General features: G+C 39.3%; 2 protein-coding genes across 2 annotated transcripts; one reads left to right on the top strand and one right to left on the bottom strand.

Moving 5' to 3' along the window:
* Positions 1 to 713: 713 nt before the first annotated feature.
* Positions 714 to 6,957, top strand: efcab14 (EF-hand calcium binding domain 14). Its single transcript, XM_057334858.1, has 10 exons — positions 714 to 1,218; positions 1,622 to 1,767; positions 1,856 to 2,001; positions 2,264 to 2,362; positions 2,457 to 2,561; positions 3,029 to 3,091; positions 3,178 to 3,333; positions 3,742 to 3,802; positions 3,888 to 3,995; positions 5,934 to 6,957. The coding sequence occupies exons 1-10, from the start codon at positions 1,034 to 1,036 to the stop codon at positions 6,104 to 6,106; spliced, it is 1,242 nt and encodes a 413-aa protein (XP_057190841.1). The 5' UTR covers positions 714 to 1,033; the 3' UTR covers positions 6,107 to 6,957.
* A 1,457-nt stretch (positions 6,958 to 8,414) lies between these two features.
* Positions 8,415 to 17,031, bottom strand: znf830 (zinc finger protein 830). Its single transcript, XM_057334779.1, has 2 exons — positions 16,420 to 17,031; positions 8,415 to 12,182 (listed from the first exon to the last, which is right to left on the bottom strand). The coding sequence occupies exons 1-2, from the start codon at positions 16,847 to 16,849 to the stop codon at positions 11,548 to 11,550; spliced, it is 1,065 nt and encodes a 354-aa protein (XP_057190762.1). The 5' UTR covers positions 16,850 to 17,031; the 3' UTR covers positions 8,415 to 11,547.
* Between the last annotated feature and the right edge of the window lie 921 nt (positions 17,032 to 17,952).

The following is a 17,952-nucleotide window of genomic DNA, read 5'->3' on the forward strand; positions in this document are numbered from 1 at the left end:
TTGTTTTATTTAAAGATTATTTCATTTTAAAAGGTTAAATAATAAAGTTAATAATAAAATTAGCTGTGAATGCTGAATTGCGATGGGTGAGATTGGAAATGTAATTGTGATATTGCTGTGATAATATATTATACGTAATCTGTGCTTCCGCGCCCACTTGACGCTCATCAAAAACGCACACATGCGCAGACAACCCCTAAAGCTTAGTAACATTTCCTTCAAATGAACTAACCCTGGAACATAACCTGCTCCGGAGCAGAGAGTGAGATTGCTATGCTTATTTACGATCTTTACATACTATTATTTTTATTTACATACAGTTATTTACATACTGTCTTGCATACGCACTAAAATGTATATACCTTTCTATTACTAAAACAGTACGTACTTTTTTATTCAAACAGTTTTATTGCATTCCTTAGAAACAGTACATACATACTTTTGGGGCGCAGATGTATGCCGTAGCGCCCTCTAGCGTCAAACTCCCGAAGTTCAAAGGTGTTTGAGATGTACTTGACAGTTTGACGTGCCGTGTTTGATAAAGTCACGTGATGCCACTTTGACGCATCGGAATCAAGTGTTTCCAGATTATATATTAATATGCTGTACAAAGGGCAAATTTGACGTATTTTAAATTTGATTCAGAGTTCAGAGAATCCGACTATAATTGTAATTTTATTTTAAACTTTGGGCATGTGCGTAACCGGCTCGTGACGACTGACCGGAACTAACTTAGTCCTGACTTCCGTTGCTACTGTACTCTGTCAGCGATTTCTCCCATCAGCTGTAGCTTTACACGAAGATCGACAGAAGTTCTCGATCTGTTTTAAGAGCCTGAACACGGCGATAATTTGGCGTTTTACGGTTGAACACGAGCTAATGCTGCTCTCTTGATTCTATGTTATTTGTTTGTGTCACGTCGAATGCTAACACATGCTAAAGTTGAAGCTAAGCCGGTTAATGTGACCGTTTTACAGGATTTGACCCCATCAGTGGTCATTTAAATGTGCTCATCAAGTAACAATCTACAGCGATGACCCCTCAAAAGAAGATGAAGAAGAGAAAGGAACTGAATGCTCTGATCGGATTGAGTGACGGCAGCAGAAAGAAAAACAAACAGACGTGCGGACACAGATTACTGCGAACCGAGCCGCCCGACACCGAATCTGAGTCCAGTTCAGAGGAGCAGGAATTCATCAGAACCGGCCTGCTGCCCTCGTGAGTGACTGACTGACTGATGGCATTGCGCGCGCGCGCCTCATCATTCTGGCAGCGTGAATGAAGATGATGATGATGATGTTGTGTGTGTGTGTGTGTGTGTGTGTGTTCATGTTTGTATATCCCGGTGGGGACCTAAACCTGAATGCACACCAACACATGGTGCTCGTGTCACCGTGGGGACCAAAATTGAGGTCCTCATGGGCAAAAAAGCTAATAAATTGTACAGAACAATATTTTTTTTAATCTAAAATGCAAAAAGTGTAATATGATATTTAGGGTTGGGATAGGGTTAGGTTTAGGGGATAGAATATACAGTTTGTACAGTATACAACTCATTACGCCTATGGACTGTCCCCACGGAGATAGTAAACCAGACGTGTGTGTGTGTGTGTGTTTACAGGGGTTCAGTGCAGTGTTTTTCGCTCTGTTACCCACTGTGTATCTTCATCATTCTGGCGGCGTGTGTTATGGCATGTGCTGGTCTCATATGGATGCAGATTTCTCTCAAACAGGATCTGGACTTGATGAAAGAGAAGATCCGCATGAGTGAGTTCAGGTCTCACACACACACACACACACACACACACGTGTCATATTCTCATTCATGTTGTGTTGTGGTTGCATGAATTTACAGTGGAAAGCAGTCAGCAACTTTCCTCCCATGAGATTGTGAAGCTGAGTGAAGATCTGAAGGAGAAAGAGAGAAAACTGTCTGATTTGGAGAGCGGCGAGAGAAGTTTGACTAAACTCTGGTCTAATGTGACAGACATCAGTCAGAAGGTTTGTGTGCTACTGCTCACTTTGATATAGTCACATCCAGATGCACACGGACACAACACGTGACGACAAAGTGTTAAGAATCTGAGGATGAAAAATGAGAAAGGAAAGTCATGTGGATTTTTCTCTAAACGTGTTGAGACCCTTGAACATGAAAAGCCGACAGTGTCTTTTCATTCTTGCGTTGTTGTCATCTGTGAAACGCTTGTCGTGTAGGTCATGTTTTGTGTGTCGCTGAAATGACATTGATGTTTTTCTGGTGTAGATGAGTGCGATTGATTCCGCTGTCAATCACCTGAAGACAAACATTAAATCAGCAGCAGATCTCATCGCTCTTCCGAGAGCCGTGGAGGAGCTCCAGAAGGTTTGATTCCTTCAGACGAATCCCAAATGTCATCACATTGTTTCATGTCGACTCATTCCCCTCTCTCTCTCTCTCTCTCTCTCTCTCTCTGTAGAGTGTGGCTACTATTGGCAGCACCCTCACTAGTGTTCAACATGACGTCACACTTATACAGTCTGCTGCGGAAGAGAGAAGAAGAGATCAACTCAAAGAGAAAACTGTAGAAAATGATTTCCTTTCATATTTTATTGATGTGACTGTGATGTTTAATCATGTGAAGGCGCTCACGATTTCTCCGTGTGTGCTTTAGTGATTATGAAGCGTTCGTTCACTGAATATTTGATTTGAGATCTGGATGACATTGTAATTACGGTTTGTAGGCGCTTTGCGCTTGAATTTTCCTATAGAATCACATAATTCCCAGTCTGTCGTTTTGAAACAACAGTAAAACTAGGAAGCGCAGTGAGCGCAGCATTTCTTCGGTACGACAGTAAAGACGAGTTGAATGTGATTCATAAAATACTTCAGGGGTCACGTGTTCAGACAACACCAACATAATCGGCTCCTGATGTTGACGGCAAACAAAACCTGCACGAGAACATTTTCAGTTTCCAGTAAACTGGAACGCTTCTAGCTGTATGTGTATATTTCAAGCGTTCATTGAATTTCTTTTCTTTTTGGCCAAAGGATGAAGTGCGAACAGGACACAGTTGGCAAGAAAACAACACTGGTTGTTTTGTCTTGAAACAGGTGACATATCAGAGACTTGATGTAGAGAGTTACACGTGTGTTAGTATGAACGGGGAGAATTGATTGGCTGTCTGTGGATGTTACAGGACATACAGTTTGTTCAGGACGGCCTGCAGGAGTTAAACAGCACTCAACTGCTTCATGAGTCCTGGTCCAGTGAACAGATTCAGAGTATTCACTTTGTGCTCTCCAATCTCACCAGATGGATGTCCGCATTACAGCAGAGCTCCGCAACTGATGATGTAAGCTCACAAAGAACTCTTAAAGGTCCAGTGTGGATCTGTTGACAGAAAGGCAATGTCATATCCATAACTATGTGTTCAGAGGTGTATAAAGATCTTACACGATGAAGCGTCATGTTTTTATTATGTTAGAAAACACCACGGGTCTCCTTGCATATGGAATTCGTCATGTTGTTTCTACAGTAGCCATAAACTGCTCTACAGGGCGTGTTTCCTAAATACTTTATCTACTTCGGCAAAGAAGAGAAAATGCTGCCACATCTTAGTTCTGTGTCAGCCACCATAGTGCTTTGAAAGGGAGGGGGAGGAGTGAGCTGTTGGTTGCAATTCACAACCTCACCACTAGATGCCACTACCGCTGCTCCTTTAAACAACTGACACTAACTGACTGTTCTTCACATCACGCAGAACCGTCCAGCAGCCGCTGACCATAAACTTCATACCGGAGAAGATGATTCCAGAAACACTGGTGTGTACGTGTTACTCAAGACGCTCATGTTCACGTGAGGCCGACGTTTCATAAGGACATGACGCATTGTTTCATATCATTTCAGGTTCCTCGGCATCTCGTCGTCCGAGATTTCTGTCTCACAAACGCCATAAAAGAGGTCGGAGATCTACCCGGAAGACAGCCCTATTTCCTGGGATCAGCTCTGTGAAAGGTGTGCTGTCGTTCCTAAACCTTACATTCAATATGTGTGGATTTTTTGGTCAAATCATCCTGCCTAGGATTTGTTTTATTCACTAAACTGACAGTTGAACACCACAACGCTAAGCAGGATCTCATCACTGATTGTGTTTATTTCTCTTTGACCCATTCCTGAATCACAAAGCCTTTTTCATTCTCTTCGACACCACATATCAAAGATAAAATGAACTTGGGTTTATCTTCTGTGGTGTTCTGTAAGGGTTCTGTTCTTTGTCCACTGCTTTTGTCTATGTGCCCACTAAGCTAGCATGGTGTAGCATCGCGATGCTAAAGCTTCAAAACTCGCCCGATGCCACTCAGTTTTTTTTCACATTAGTATTGTTGCATGTTGCATATGAACTCTTATGCCGGGTTGACACTGAATGCGTGAGCAGGGTGTATGTAGAGCGTTTACAGCACACGGCCATTGTCATTTCACACGCGCCGCGCTGCCTAGATACCACAGCACAACCCATTCGCATAACGCTATTTTAAGTACATTAATAAGCAAAACCTCTTCCAGAACATCATCAAAACGCTTGCTTTACTGATGTAGATTCTGTAACTTAGATTTGTTTTTCTGCCTTGTCTCATGCTCTTTCAGATCCACCTAGTGTAAGTTATAAATAGCCATTGAACTTGTAAGCTTGTGCTTTGATACAAGTTAAGATGAGAGAGGCTTTACTCCCACACATATGCAATTTAAGCATATAACATGATGTCTGTGTAGTTTTATCTGTTTTTCCAAATGATATGATGAGAGTCGGGTTCAATCAGTTCAATCATAATTTGATTTGTTTTCCCTTCTTACAAATGCAACATAAGCATATATACACATAAGTATGTATTATAAATCCTTTAAATGTGCTGTTGTGGTTCTGCCAAAAAACTCCTTACAAAAGTGTTTCTGGAAGTCACGGCGACTGTTAAAAACACATTAGACACAACTTACACGCTTTAAAAGTAAAAGTGTTACTCTTTCCTGTCAATCCATTAGGGCATTAAACATCATATGTGCCTGTGGTTACTGTTTTAGTGTGAATAGATCATTGTCATGGTCGTCATTGTCTAGCCTTACATTGTATAATCACACTCTTATTCATATAAAGGCATATTTAGGTGCTATTTGAAATGGTTGTATTGATACGTCCGGTACAGATTGACAGCTTCTGGCTGTGGAACACACGACTCAACACAACGCCACAGCGGTCCAGTCTGGTGTACACACGGGCTAAAGGCTGCGTCAGAATCTGTCCGACAGCAAACCAGTATTAACTTGTCTTTCGTGCTGAATGAACAAAAACACACAAGATTATGCCAGAAAGCACATTTTGTCAGTCACAGTCTTAAGCGAGTTAAATAAAGTATTTCATGAATGCAAAGAATAGTGAAAATAGGAAGCGCATCAGACCTGCTCAGAGCGGCAGCTCTTAAACCTGCTGCTGTGACTCCTGTCACTAATGTTCATCAAAGAACAAAAGAAAAGAAGAAATCAATGTGATTTTGTAGCTTTAAGGGCTCAGCATACTACATTCAAAATCGAAAAATGACCATCTGTGACCTGATTTCGAACAAAATCTGGTCCAAACGACAATTCGTTTCACTAGTTCGCCACAGCAAACCAAACAGAACTCTCCGGGAAAGTTCGCTCGAGCCACCATTGGTCCATGGCCATTACGTAATAGGTGGGTGTGTTGTTTGTGTGGCCACGTGCGCAGAGGCTATTTGCATACGTCATGTAAACCCCACCTCCAGAAGCAAAGGGGTCTCTCTCTCTCTCTCTCTCTCAGTTTTCTCAAAGCTGTTTTTCCACATTACAGCATATAGATTTGGGAGAGGCGCAAAACAACCATGAGTTTTTTTCTTATTTGAACTGAAATGCGAGTGATTTGTGTGGCCCTGTTTGTGTCAGATCTGGAGAGAGTGCTCTGTCTCGAGGGTCACTGGTGTGGTGGGTTGACGTATGAGGAGTTAAGGTCTGTCTTCGGCTCCGATGCTCCAGCCTCGACTCTTCTTCAGCCGTATGACGCAGATGGAGATGAGGTGTATACACTAGAGGAGCTTCACGCGGCTGTGTCGGCTTGAGCTGGACTGAGGTCAGTGATGTTTGACTGTTCGATGGATCACAGGGCACAAATTCAGCGCTCCAGCTGATGTTTACACACACCGTACTTCATCTCACAGACTCTCATGTTAAGCACTGAAAGATTGAAAGAGAAATGATTCATGTCATCTATTTGTTATTGTGACTGGAACCTTTATTGCAAAGTTCATCCCAGATAGAGAGAGTTGACAATGAGCAGTTCTCAAAACCAATGTCTGTATGTAAATTCTAATGTATTTATACATCCTGGTAGCATTTGTTTTAATGCATTTTAATTGATGCTGATTGACATTGTATTCATGTATTGAAAATGAGATGAATAAATCATGAGGACAGTAATGAGAGGAACTGTGGGAAGTGTAATCAGTAGTTTCACTGGTATATTGAGATGTTTTCTGCTGTATTTCTATCTGAAAAGAATTTGAGTTCTGTGAGAACTGACAGCAACATAAAGATGCTCATTATTAGCAATAACATCATTGCTTTTTGTACATGTAACCACTTGATATTTATATGATCATGTAATGCAATGCACTTGGCTGTTTTATTTGGTTTGTCCAGAGTAACTGACGGTAGTACTTTGAGGGCGGGTAGTTAAAAAATGAATGTGTATTTATTCTCTAATCTGTCTGTATATTCTGCACTTGACTGGAGCTCTTCACAAACTCTGCTGTCAGCATTGTATATATTGTAGAAAGTGAATTTATATATGAATAATGACTTAAGTAGAGCAGTAGAAAGATCACTTGAAATGTGTACATTGTAATAATGATTTCTTTCCTCAGTTTTGCAATGCACGGGTAATGTCATGAATAAACGCTGATTTTATGTCTGTGTGTGTTTTATGTATATTACACTGCAAGCATTTCAGTCATTCTCACAAAACCATCCAAACATCATGGCAGTATTGATTTTAAATATAAAACATACAGCTGGGGAAAAATAATAGACCATTTTGAGTTTTTCTGAATTTACACTAAAATTAGAAAAACAGTAATTAGGGTCGTTATTTCGTTTTGATTTATTTATTGGATTTCCCGTTTCAAGATGAAATAAGAAAAACATCTTTTTTTTATTTTGTGCATACAGAAAAATGAAATATCGACTGTTTTTTTCTTTTTCCGTTTGTTATATTGAATGGAATAATCAAATGATCAGATGATACACGGTCCATAATGCTCATTAGGAAAGGTTAGGCAAAAACTCTGAATACTCTGAGTCTAATATGACTCATCTAGGCCAGTTTCAGAAATGTAAGCCTTCTTTTTATAGCCTTGATCACTAATATTTTACAGTACAAATACGTCTGATGCAAACTTAACGGGTTTGTATTAAGGGTGGTGTGCTTAATAGACTGTCTACTAGAGGCCTGCATTACTGCGGCTCTCCCACGGGACCCTAGTACGAATTCTTGTGGAGATTGGTTAAATTTTCGTTGCCTATAAAATAGCCAACTCCCGACATCTTTCTAACAGATCACAAGTACAGCCTGATCTGAGCACTGCATATGCATGTGACAAAAATCATTCTTAAGCAAATAGCGGGTGAACTCAACTTTTTTACAATTTTCACAAAGCAGCTGTACATGAAACATGATACCTACAAGCAATCCATGAAATGTATAGAAAGAAAGAAAGTCAAGAATGAAGAGCAAAGTGACAGACACAACGCGCATGCACACAACACAGACTCGCCAAACACAACCTCATGCACAACACGCACACACGTCTGGTTCATTATCTCTGTGGGGACAGTCCATAGGCGTAATGTTTTTATACTGTACAAACTGTATATTTTATCCCCTAAACCTAAAGCTCAGAAAACTTTTTGCATTTTTAGATTATTAAAAAATATTGTTCTGTACAATTTATAAGCTTTTTTGCCCACGGGGACCACAATTTTGGTCCCCACGGTGACACAAGTCCCCATGTGTTGGTGTGCATTCAGGTTTAGGTCCCCACCGGGATATACAAACATGAACACACAGAGACACCCCCCTGCACCCAGACAGACACCCACACGCGCACAAACACACAAACCAGGGCCGGCCCAGCCTCTGTTGGTGCCATAGGCAAGATTTAAGATTGCGCCCTTCCTATACAAAATAAATAAATAAAGATGATTTTTTAAAGCAAAATTCATATTTATTTTAATGTAAAATGAATTGTGATTAACATAAATAGGAAGTAAATAAATAAAAACTACAAATATTTGTAATAAAAATGTTTCCAATTACCTTCTGTCGCGAATGGTGAGGGAACAAGGACACAGTACAGAGGACCCAGACGCAGGGGTTAACAAGACATTTAATAAAATATAAATACAAAACAAAGACCCACGTGGGGGAACATAACAAAACATGGGAATACGAAAACACGACAGGACTAAAACTGACTACATCTACACAAGACTAAAATTAACACTTGACATAGTATACAAATAACTAACCTGAACTAGACTAACAAAGCACAGGCACTCACCAGACAAACGACAATGAACCAGCACATACAGGACAATGAAACAAGAGGACTATATAAAGGGGACTAAATCAAGGGGACAGGTGCGGCACATGAACTAATTAACAAGCAATAACGAGACGAAAGGGCGGGAACAAAGACGCCACACCGGAGAGAGGGAGTATATGGAATGCCAAAACTGACTCTCTCCACATAAAACAAGAGGTTCTGTCATGGTTCTGCCACTAGGTCAAGAAGGCAAGACAAGGTGGGGCAGAACCATGACACCTTCTCATTGTTTGAAAATAATATTGCAAATGTAATAAAACGAATTGTTTTCTCAATAATAGGCTACTGTATTTGAATATTAGAGCTCATAAAACGAATATTTGATTGTTATTATTATTTAGATAAGGGTTAATGAGAAATTGTGTTTATACATTTTGTCTACCTCTGCGCAAATGCTGTTTTGGGTTTTCTTAAATAAATGGCAAGTGCCACACACTTTTCAGTTCACTTAGTTGAAAGCAGTAAAATACAGCACGCATTAGTGTTACCAGTAGAGTGGAAATAAGCAATTGTAACCTATAATTTGAACCTCTATATTGTGCGAATTAAGTTATTTGTGCGAGTAAATTACATACAAACTCAGTGCAGAGTAATAGATGCAAACTCGCGGCCAGAAACGGGCTACGAACGTGCGTAAATTGCGTCTTCCGTGCAAGTTGAAAGAATAAAAACTCGGGTGAGAAATTTGCCTTGTGCGAAAATAACGTACTATTCCCGCGAGTAATAAAGAGCAAGGAACGTAAGTCTGGCAAAGCGCAAGCTATATACATTACTATATACATTGCGTATACATATATACGCAATTTATGTATTTACTGCGGTCATGTACAGAGCTGTCCATTTCAGAAATATGTTTTTAAGTTCTTAAATATGGCTATTAACTCTTCCCTTGCTAAAGATCACGTCTGCATGTCCTGCTAAAAGCCACAATAGTTTGTGTAATTTGACCTGAATGACTGTAGCTGCTTTGCAGCGTCTTTGCTCCCCATGTTGGTGACATTTGCAAAAAAAAAACTGTTTGCAAAACAACGTACTGTAGCTCAAGGTTGAAAAAAACAGGTATTATTAATTATTTCATATATTCATTATTTAATTTTCCCAGTTTAAACAAAATATAGAAAAAGTTAATATTTCTACTTTTTTAACAAACGTTTTTCCTTTTTTAGTTTGTGTTAAGTTTGTGTAAAGTTTTTCCATTTTCCGTTTTTTATTTGAAAACGGATATGGAATGAACGGTAGATACCCTGATTGTTTTCTCATTCCCATTTGTTCCATTTCAAACTATAAAAAAACAAATGACCAAAAGATACACGGACCCTAGTGCATGTTCAAACGTCAATCTCTGTTAGAGATCGTATTTATACCTACTATGGCAAGGACTCCCCTGGTTTTTCTACTATGGCGAGGGATATGATATATTGTATTAACACTAATAACAGAAGCGTTAGTTTTGCCTTTTTATATTATCCCCGAGTTGGATAATAAAACGAGCAGATTGACCAGGAGACATTTGCAAGCAGGACTTCAAAGGACGTTTCATAAAAAGTGTTTTAGAGGTATGGCACACACAATATCAGTATATAACATCGGCTGTTCTGTGTAAAAGTCATGGAAGCTGTTATTTGACCGTTGGTTCTCTTAGAATGTGTGTAGCTGAATTCTTATTACCAGCTGTAGGACTGTGATGAAAGTGAAAGTAGTTTAGAGTGGAGCTCAGTCAAATGTTTACAATCTCTGAGAACCAAACACTACTCCAAGTTACTCTTCCTCTTCTCTAAGGAAGGCCCCGTATCTTTTTTGGAGTATTCCTATTAAAAACCTCGGACTGGTGAAAATGTGAAAAAAAACGAGTTTTTTTTCTATAAAAGTATACAGTACTTCGTTAATGTCTAGTTGGATGTATGATGAATAAAAACTTGCTTCAGCATCATGGTTTCTCTTTTTTTAAGAAATTATTGACATTTTTAGACTGTTACACTAATTAGATTTGAATAAGGTCTTTTTAAAAACAAAAAATAAAAGTATTCATTTCAAAACTAAAGTATTCAAGACTTGTTTTAATGCCAAAAAAGAAACTTTGTTGATGCAAGTATTTCATTATGAAATCTTATGTTTCTGACCCTAACCCTAACTGTCAGTTCTCACTGTACATTATTGAAATCCGTCATCAGGTTCATCATTATAAACATCATGACAGGAGCATGCGTCTGATACTGCAGGACAATACAGCTCAGTTGTATGATTCATGGCTGCTTCTTAAACAAGTTCAAATGAATATTATTTATTAACACACTGAAAATATGATGAAATGTTTGTAAATAGTTGTATTAAAAATGCTGTTTGGGCAGTTTCTACAGCTCTGCTCATCTGAAGAACTATGGGATCAGGGTGATGTATTCAACATTGTTTTAAAACCCCTGCACAAAAGCAAGATGATAACCTGAACACACAGGTTTGCCGGGTCTACTCCTGTGTAGAAGTAAAAAGGCAAGATGTCCAACTGCACCAACTTCAAGATCTATTTGGATTCAGATTGATAAGTTTCAGCAGAACCTTAATAAACATTTCTCAACTCAACTGCTGTGAAGCTGCACTTGTTATAGAGTATCATTAGCCTTTATTTACAGAGATGGTAAAGAGGGTCTACATTCTGGCCCCAGGGAACGCTCCAGTAACTGAACGTGGTTTGTCTGAAATGAAAGACAAATGAAACGTGAAGTGCTTTGAATGTACAAAACCAGAGGTGTGTGTAAAATGGAGAAAATGCCTAAAATGACGTGTTGTTGTTGAGTCTTAAATTACACAATGCACAACACGATTTACTGAACAGTTGCCTTCAAAGGACATAAGAAAAATCACAGCACATCTGATAACGTGGGTCATGTTTGCAAGCGGTGTCAAGCGAGAGCTCCTTTGGCCCTCCAGTCTTGTGTCAACACGTGCATCAGTTCTTCATCATCATCTTCCTCATCGCTGCCGGATGAATGCGTTTGGTTTCTCTGATCTTTCCGTTTCTTCACCAGGGTCTCCTTTACAACCTCTTGTTTAGCCCGTAAAAGCTCCACTCGCCGATAACATTGGATCTGCTCATCGATCTCGTCGATCTGTCGCTCCAAGCGTCCCTCCTCATCATCTTCAGCAACGATAGCGTCCGATGCGCTGTTCACCTGTCGCATCTCTTTCTGAAACTCCTCCCACTCTCTGTCCATTTGATCCTTCGGTGTGTCCACGTTACGAACTTTGGCATCTCTCACGGGATCATCGAAGAAACCCTCTGGTAAAGCTTCAACTGTTTTGTCTTTCCTCTCCAGCGCAGTTTCTTCATCATCAGAGGCTTTGGATACTGAGCCGGAGTGACTGGGACCTGTGGCTGGGACGCCACCACCGCTGCTGTCGAAGAAATCTGCCGGAAGATTAGCAGCTGCGTCTTTAGCTGGATGCTTACTGCTCGTGTCCATATCTCCGTCGCCATCATCATAGTTTCCTGCCAGGAGCCCCAGACCCGCAGACACCTGAAGTCCCGATGCAGCACCTGTGCACATCACATGACACGACAAACACAGTGTTTTACAACTTGACACCCATCATATCATCTAAACAAACTTTAAACAACTCCAAATAATAAACAACGTGACTCGTCCTGTTTCAGTCGGAGTTCAAACGTGAACTCTTAATCTGAGATGGGTTTCAGAACAGCCGACTCGGAGTTAAGTGTGTGCAACACCACTATAAAAAGACATGATCAACCGAGTTCTGATGTTACGATTCACCATGGCAACGGCACCGGGAAAATGGCTGCAGAAAACGCATAAGAGCGAGGCACACTTTCATCACGCTCACCAGTGTTCTTTAGAAAACTAAGTATAAATTAGTTCATACATTCATGTGCCAATAACCAAATAAATGAATCAATAAATAAAGGCAAAATGACAGAAATAAATGATATACTGTATATACACTGAATATATATATGTATATTATACTGTATAAATTAATAGACCATTCCAAATGTTCGTTACAAACCATCAATTTTTGAATGTATTGTGGTCATTCCAGTCCAGTGTTTGTTGAATTTCAATCAAATCAAACCTCAGGAGTGACAAAGTTATCCAACAGCAAATTTGAAAGACTGGCAGAATGACACGACACGTGAAAACTGTGATAAAAATCAAGGTGATCACGCACATATCCGTTTTTTACTTTTCTTAAATACATGTAGAAATATTACTGTAAATATGAACTTGTTTTCTTTGCATATATATAGCAGAAAAAATGCTCGGGGTTTTTTCACCTGTTTCTCCAGAATTGTCTGCAAATAAATGCAAGTAGAAACAATATTTTTATTTAAAATTCAGAAGAAATATTGTTAGTAGTTTACACATTTAAACAAAAATGATCATTTTACCTAAACATATACGTACAAATGAAGAGTTTGTTTCCAAAATGAGATTTTAGAATTTTTTGAAAAACTGTATTTTATGATGTTGTCATGTTTTTATTGTGTTAGTTAGCTGTATTTTTTGAGTTATTATGGCTTAAATCAAAACAAACCAGCTGCAGTTTGATTGATATTCATTGGAATGCACAATAAAAAAACATGATTTTTGAAAATGTTTAAAAACGGATTTTTGGAACCAAATTCTTCAAATAGTAAATTTTAAAATAAAAAAACATCTCCGAAATGGTCTCTTAATTTTTCCACGACTGTATGATATTTTTGATTGGCTATTTTCTGCATGTATGCTTGAATTCTCTTACACGGGTCCTAACTTTTTCATATTTAACAGAAATGAATCATCTTCATTGCTTAACGTTGTTGAGGCAAATCGACCTTCCAATGCAGGAAGACATCTCGGGAGGCAGGGTTCCAGATTTCAAGAATTCAATGTTTATTTGCTCGAGCAAGCAAAGTGAGATATTCAGAGTTCATCTGAAGTGATCTAACAAATACACATCCGACTCCAATATTTATACAGTGATCTTAAGTTGTTTTTCACATTGTTCACCAATCAGAAATCACATGATATCATTATTTGCATTAGTCCTTCCCCTTCTCATACACTGCTACAGTTATATTTTAGTCCGGCCCATCCTCTTTACATTTTGCCACGCTTCTATCTTATTGGTTGTTCATTTAAATTTAATTGTGGCAAGCGCCTCCTAGAATATTAAAAAAATATGTGTGTCATGGCTTTTACTTCTTGCATTCACATGATGTATCCTGCACATGCAGTTTTGCTAATTTAACCTATAACGTCCACACATTTTTGTCTCGCTCTCTTTCAAATTGAAAATGAGAATTGTTTAAACTGTTCTGTTTTCAGTTTCACACCCCTTTTTATCACTTGTGACTTTTTTAGCATATATTAGGCTCATGACTGACTGCTGAAAGAATGTACTGTGCTCTGTACACCTACAACAAAACACTTGATTAAAAGTGTCATTCAACATGATAAGCTAAAAATATGAATAAAGGAAAACTGTGTGATTATTATAGGCTACACTGCAAAACGATTTAACCCCTTTGAAATCCACTGTACCACTGGCGGTACACTGCATGTTTATGGGTTGACTTTGTGACATTAAAAAAACTCACGAAACAAAAAGCTAAACATGTCACATATCGTTGGAAAGCTGAGATTCTTGTGATTCAAATAATGTAAACCATTTAGGGGAACGATCAACACAGAAGGTACAATCAGTGTCTTTGTCAGACCACCAACAATCAAATAAACAACGACTAAACTGACGGAACTCACCTATGAAGCCTCCCGATAGTCCAATGATTCATAAAATTTCAACAAAAAAGATGTTGTTACACTGTAAAAGCTCCAGTAGATCTAATTCAATGAAATATTTAGCCCAAAAAACATTTATATATCCATAAACATCCACGGAATGTGGTAGTGTTGTTTCAAGTTAGCCGAAAGAGCAATCAAATCTTCAATGTTTTCTGCGGAGTAGCTTCTTTTCTATTGTAAACAATACGAATTTGTTGATGTCAAAATGGCCACTGACCCCTGCACTTTGAATTGACACCTCATTTGAACCAATAGGTGAATCTAAGGGGTGTCATTAGGCATCAATAGCCAAGGAGCGCCCTGGATGACCAATAACACCGCCCTCAATTTGATGGACAACAGATCGATCTAATCGAATCAGAATTTGCACATGACTGTCTTGTATGATAGCCAATGAGCTTCTGAAAAGATTAATATGCAGCTTTAGTGGGAAGATTCAATCTATCATGCAAAAAAGTCTGTGCGCAAATTACTGTAGTGACACGTGCGCCCGTGCGTAAAGAGAGCGTTGGAGAGTTTACAAGTGAAAGTTAGCGTTGAGAGATTATACAGGTGAAAAATGGCAAAAAGGATGATAAAAACAAAGTTTACACTTGACGAAGTTGTTGAAGAATGTACTCGGCGTAACAGTGATCAATCAGAGGATGACATTTCAGACGAAGAGAACGATGTTTCATCCATTGACACGGTTGCAGAGGACCTGTTTTTCGATGGCGGAGACGTCACTCTCGACAAGTAAGTATTTTATTTTATTATATTATATACCATATTTTACTGTGTATACTGAGTTATGTGTTTTGATGTGTTCCTGCAAAAGTGTATATTGTTTATGCATGGGTGTAACTTATATGTTTGCGTGCGTGCATGTGTGTGTGCGCTCGTGCACTGGTGTATATGTCTGGTTGTGTGTGTGTGTGTCAGGTTGTTTGTGTGCATGTGTTTCTGTTTATATATGTGTGAGCATGTAAAAATATATCCAAATGTTTTGTAAACAATTTTCTCTTTGCATTTTGGTAACACAGACAATCAAATGAAACGGATGAAGACTGGGAGCCAAGCAGCAAAAAGCCATATACCAACAGGCAAGACGACAGCACCTCATCGGAAGATAAGCCCCAAACCTCACCTACCCAGAGAGATTCTGCCAGCAAAAGACCAAGAGGCATAGGACGGGCTAGAGGAAGAGGGAGAACGGCCAGCACCAGTGGTCAAGCTGAGATGTCAATCCCCACATCTGAAGAGAGATGGAATGATGTTGATGTTCCAGATGTGACACCACCACAACCCACCTTCAGACCCACCAAATCACCAGGCCCCCAGCTCATACGTACAGCTAACTACACCGCTTTACAGCTTTTTCAACTTTTTTTTACAAACTCTGTGTTACTGACAATAATTAAAAACACCAATGACTTTGGCTCAACTCATCACTCAAATCCCTCCAACCCATCCAAAACCCAAAATAAACACTCTGGTTTCGAAATCTTTGCGTGGGAGCATACGGTGGATCAGAAAGGACTCCCTCCTCTTTGTGCAATGGCAGACACAAGGGATGTTTTTATGAGCACAACGCTCCACACAGCACACATCACTTGCAGTGATTCTGACTGTTAATGAACAAACCTCAAAGTGTCTCCTTTCAAAAGATGCACAAACCATACATGTACTCCAAAGGGTTAAAGAACAGAATACAGTTTACTTTGGGCATGCCTTTTTTAGGCGTTTTTGAATAATTTTACAGGAATGCTAAGGGGTTAAAGAGGAAAACAATTCCATGCAAGCAATTCTGACTGACAACCATTTCAGTTGACGTCTCTCCTCCAAACTTAGTTAGTAAATGAAGATGATTCTCCCCCCTATGTGACCCACTTAAACAAATGAAATTCACTGGCCATGCGTCCGCGGCAGGTGCGAGTTCTCTGTACACTTCACGTGTGTTTAGTGGAGTACAGATCGTGGACTTCTCACCTGCAGTGTTCTCGTGTTTGGCTTGTTTTGCGGGTGCTGTCGCGAGCTCTGGTTTGGCTTTCCTCTTCAAGGCTGCTGCTGCTGCTGATGTTTGGGCGGTTTGATCTCTGCTCTTGACTTCAGCAGCTTTATCTCGGTGTTGTTTTCCCAGCACGTGAGTCTGCCAGAGCAGCGCGGATTTGACGGGCGCGTTACACAGCGCGCAGCTCAACTGACCCGCACTGTTGTACTTCGCGTACGGTGACTCGACGCGCTTCTGACGCTCTGCTGAGATCGTCTTCTCTCGCATTAACCGCCGCAATTCCTCCTGGTTTACCACCTTTTTCCCTTTCTTTACCGACGCCATTTTGCAGGCGTGACGCGGGAGAGTGACGTCATCAGCAGTCGTCAAGAGGCCGGGAAATGACGTCGGCTGCCACCGAAATGGCATCTCTGACAGTACGTACTGAATTTGAATAAGTAGCTACCTATCAGCAAACAAAATGTAAATTTAGTGGGAATGGCATTGAAACCACTGAGCACATTTTTATGTAATGTAACTACTCCAAATTATTCTGGAATCAGCTGCTTAAAAAAATGTCTTATGTTAATATTCACCTAATCCCCTCTGGCTATAAACAAATTAGGTTTGGTGTTCTTAAGAAAGATTGTACACAACATTATCTGGTTAATAACCTTTTCAGACTTGCCAAATTCTTTATTCATAAACCTATAGGTTTTTGAAAACACCTCCTTCCTTTCCTCAGTTTATAAATGAGCTTAAAATCTTGTCTTTACTTGAGAGATGACAAAGTGATATGGCTGTTACGTTAGCTCATTTTTTCAGTAAGATAAGTGCCTTGTAACCATCTAAATATGTGTTGGTATGTGTATTATTTGTTTATTACTGATTTAGTTTTGTTTGTTTCATTTATTCATTTTTTATGTAATATATAATTTTGAAAAAAAATTAAGCACATTACTGTCAAGTTGATATTTGTTCTGTCCGCAAGTTATATTCAGTTAAGACAGGTCACACATTCATTTTAGTCTGGGACTAGCCTTTGTCATGATCCTGTCTGTCTCTCGCCTGTTTTGTAGTGTACCTTGTTTCCCTCTTGTTCCAATGTTGTTCCGCCCCCTTGTTTGTTACCATGGACTTTTATCATAGACCACACCCATCTCATGTGTTGCCGTAGCCATTCATTGATTCATTGCAACTTCACCTCTTGTTATCTTGTGTGTACAGTGAGGGAAATACGTATTTGATCCTGTGCTGATTTTGTAAGTTTGCCTGCTTACAAAGAAATGAAGGGTCTATAATTTTTATGGTAGGTTTATTTGAACTGATAGAGACAGGATATAAAAAAACAGGGGAAACAATGTTATAGTAAGGTTATAAATTGATTTGCATTTCAGTCAGTGAAATAAGTATTTGAGCCCCGAGAAAAAATAACTTTGTGCTTGCCAACAAGGGTTTCTCCACCAAGTACAGAGGTAAGACATCGATTTAATAAAAAAAACGATTCAAACAAATGTACAAACAAATTATGC

This window comes from Triplophysa rosa, linkage group LG5, assembly GCF_024868665.1.
Source record: "Triplophysa rosa linkage group LG5, Trosa_1v2, whole genome shotgun sequence".
Taxonomy (NCBI): domain Eukaryota; kingdom Metazoa; phylum Chordata; class Actinopteri; order Cypriniformes; family Nemacheilidae; genus Triplophysa; species Triplophysa rosa.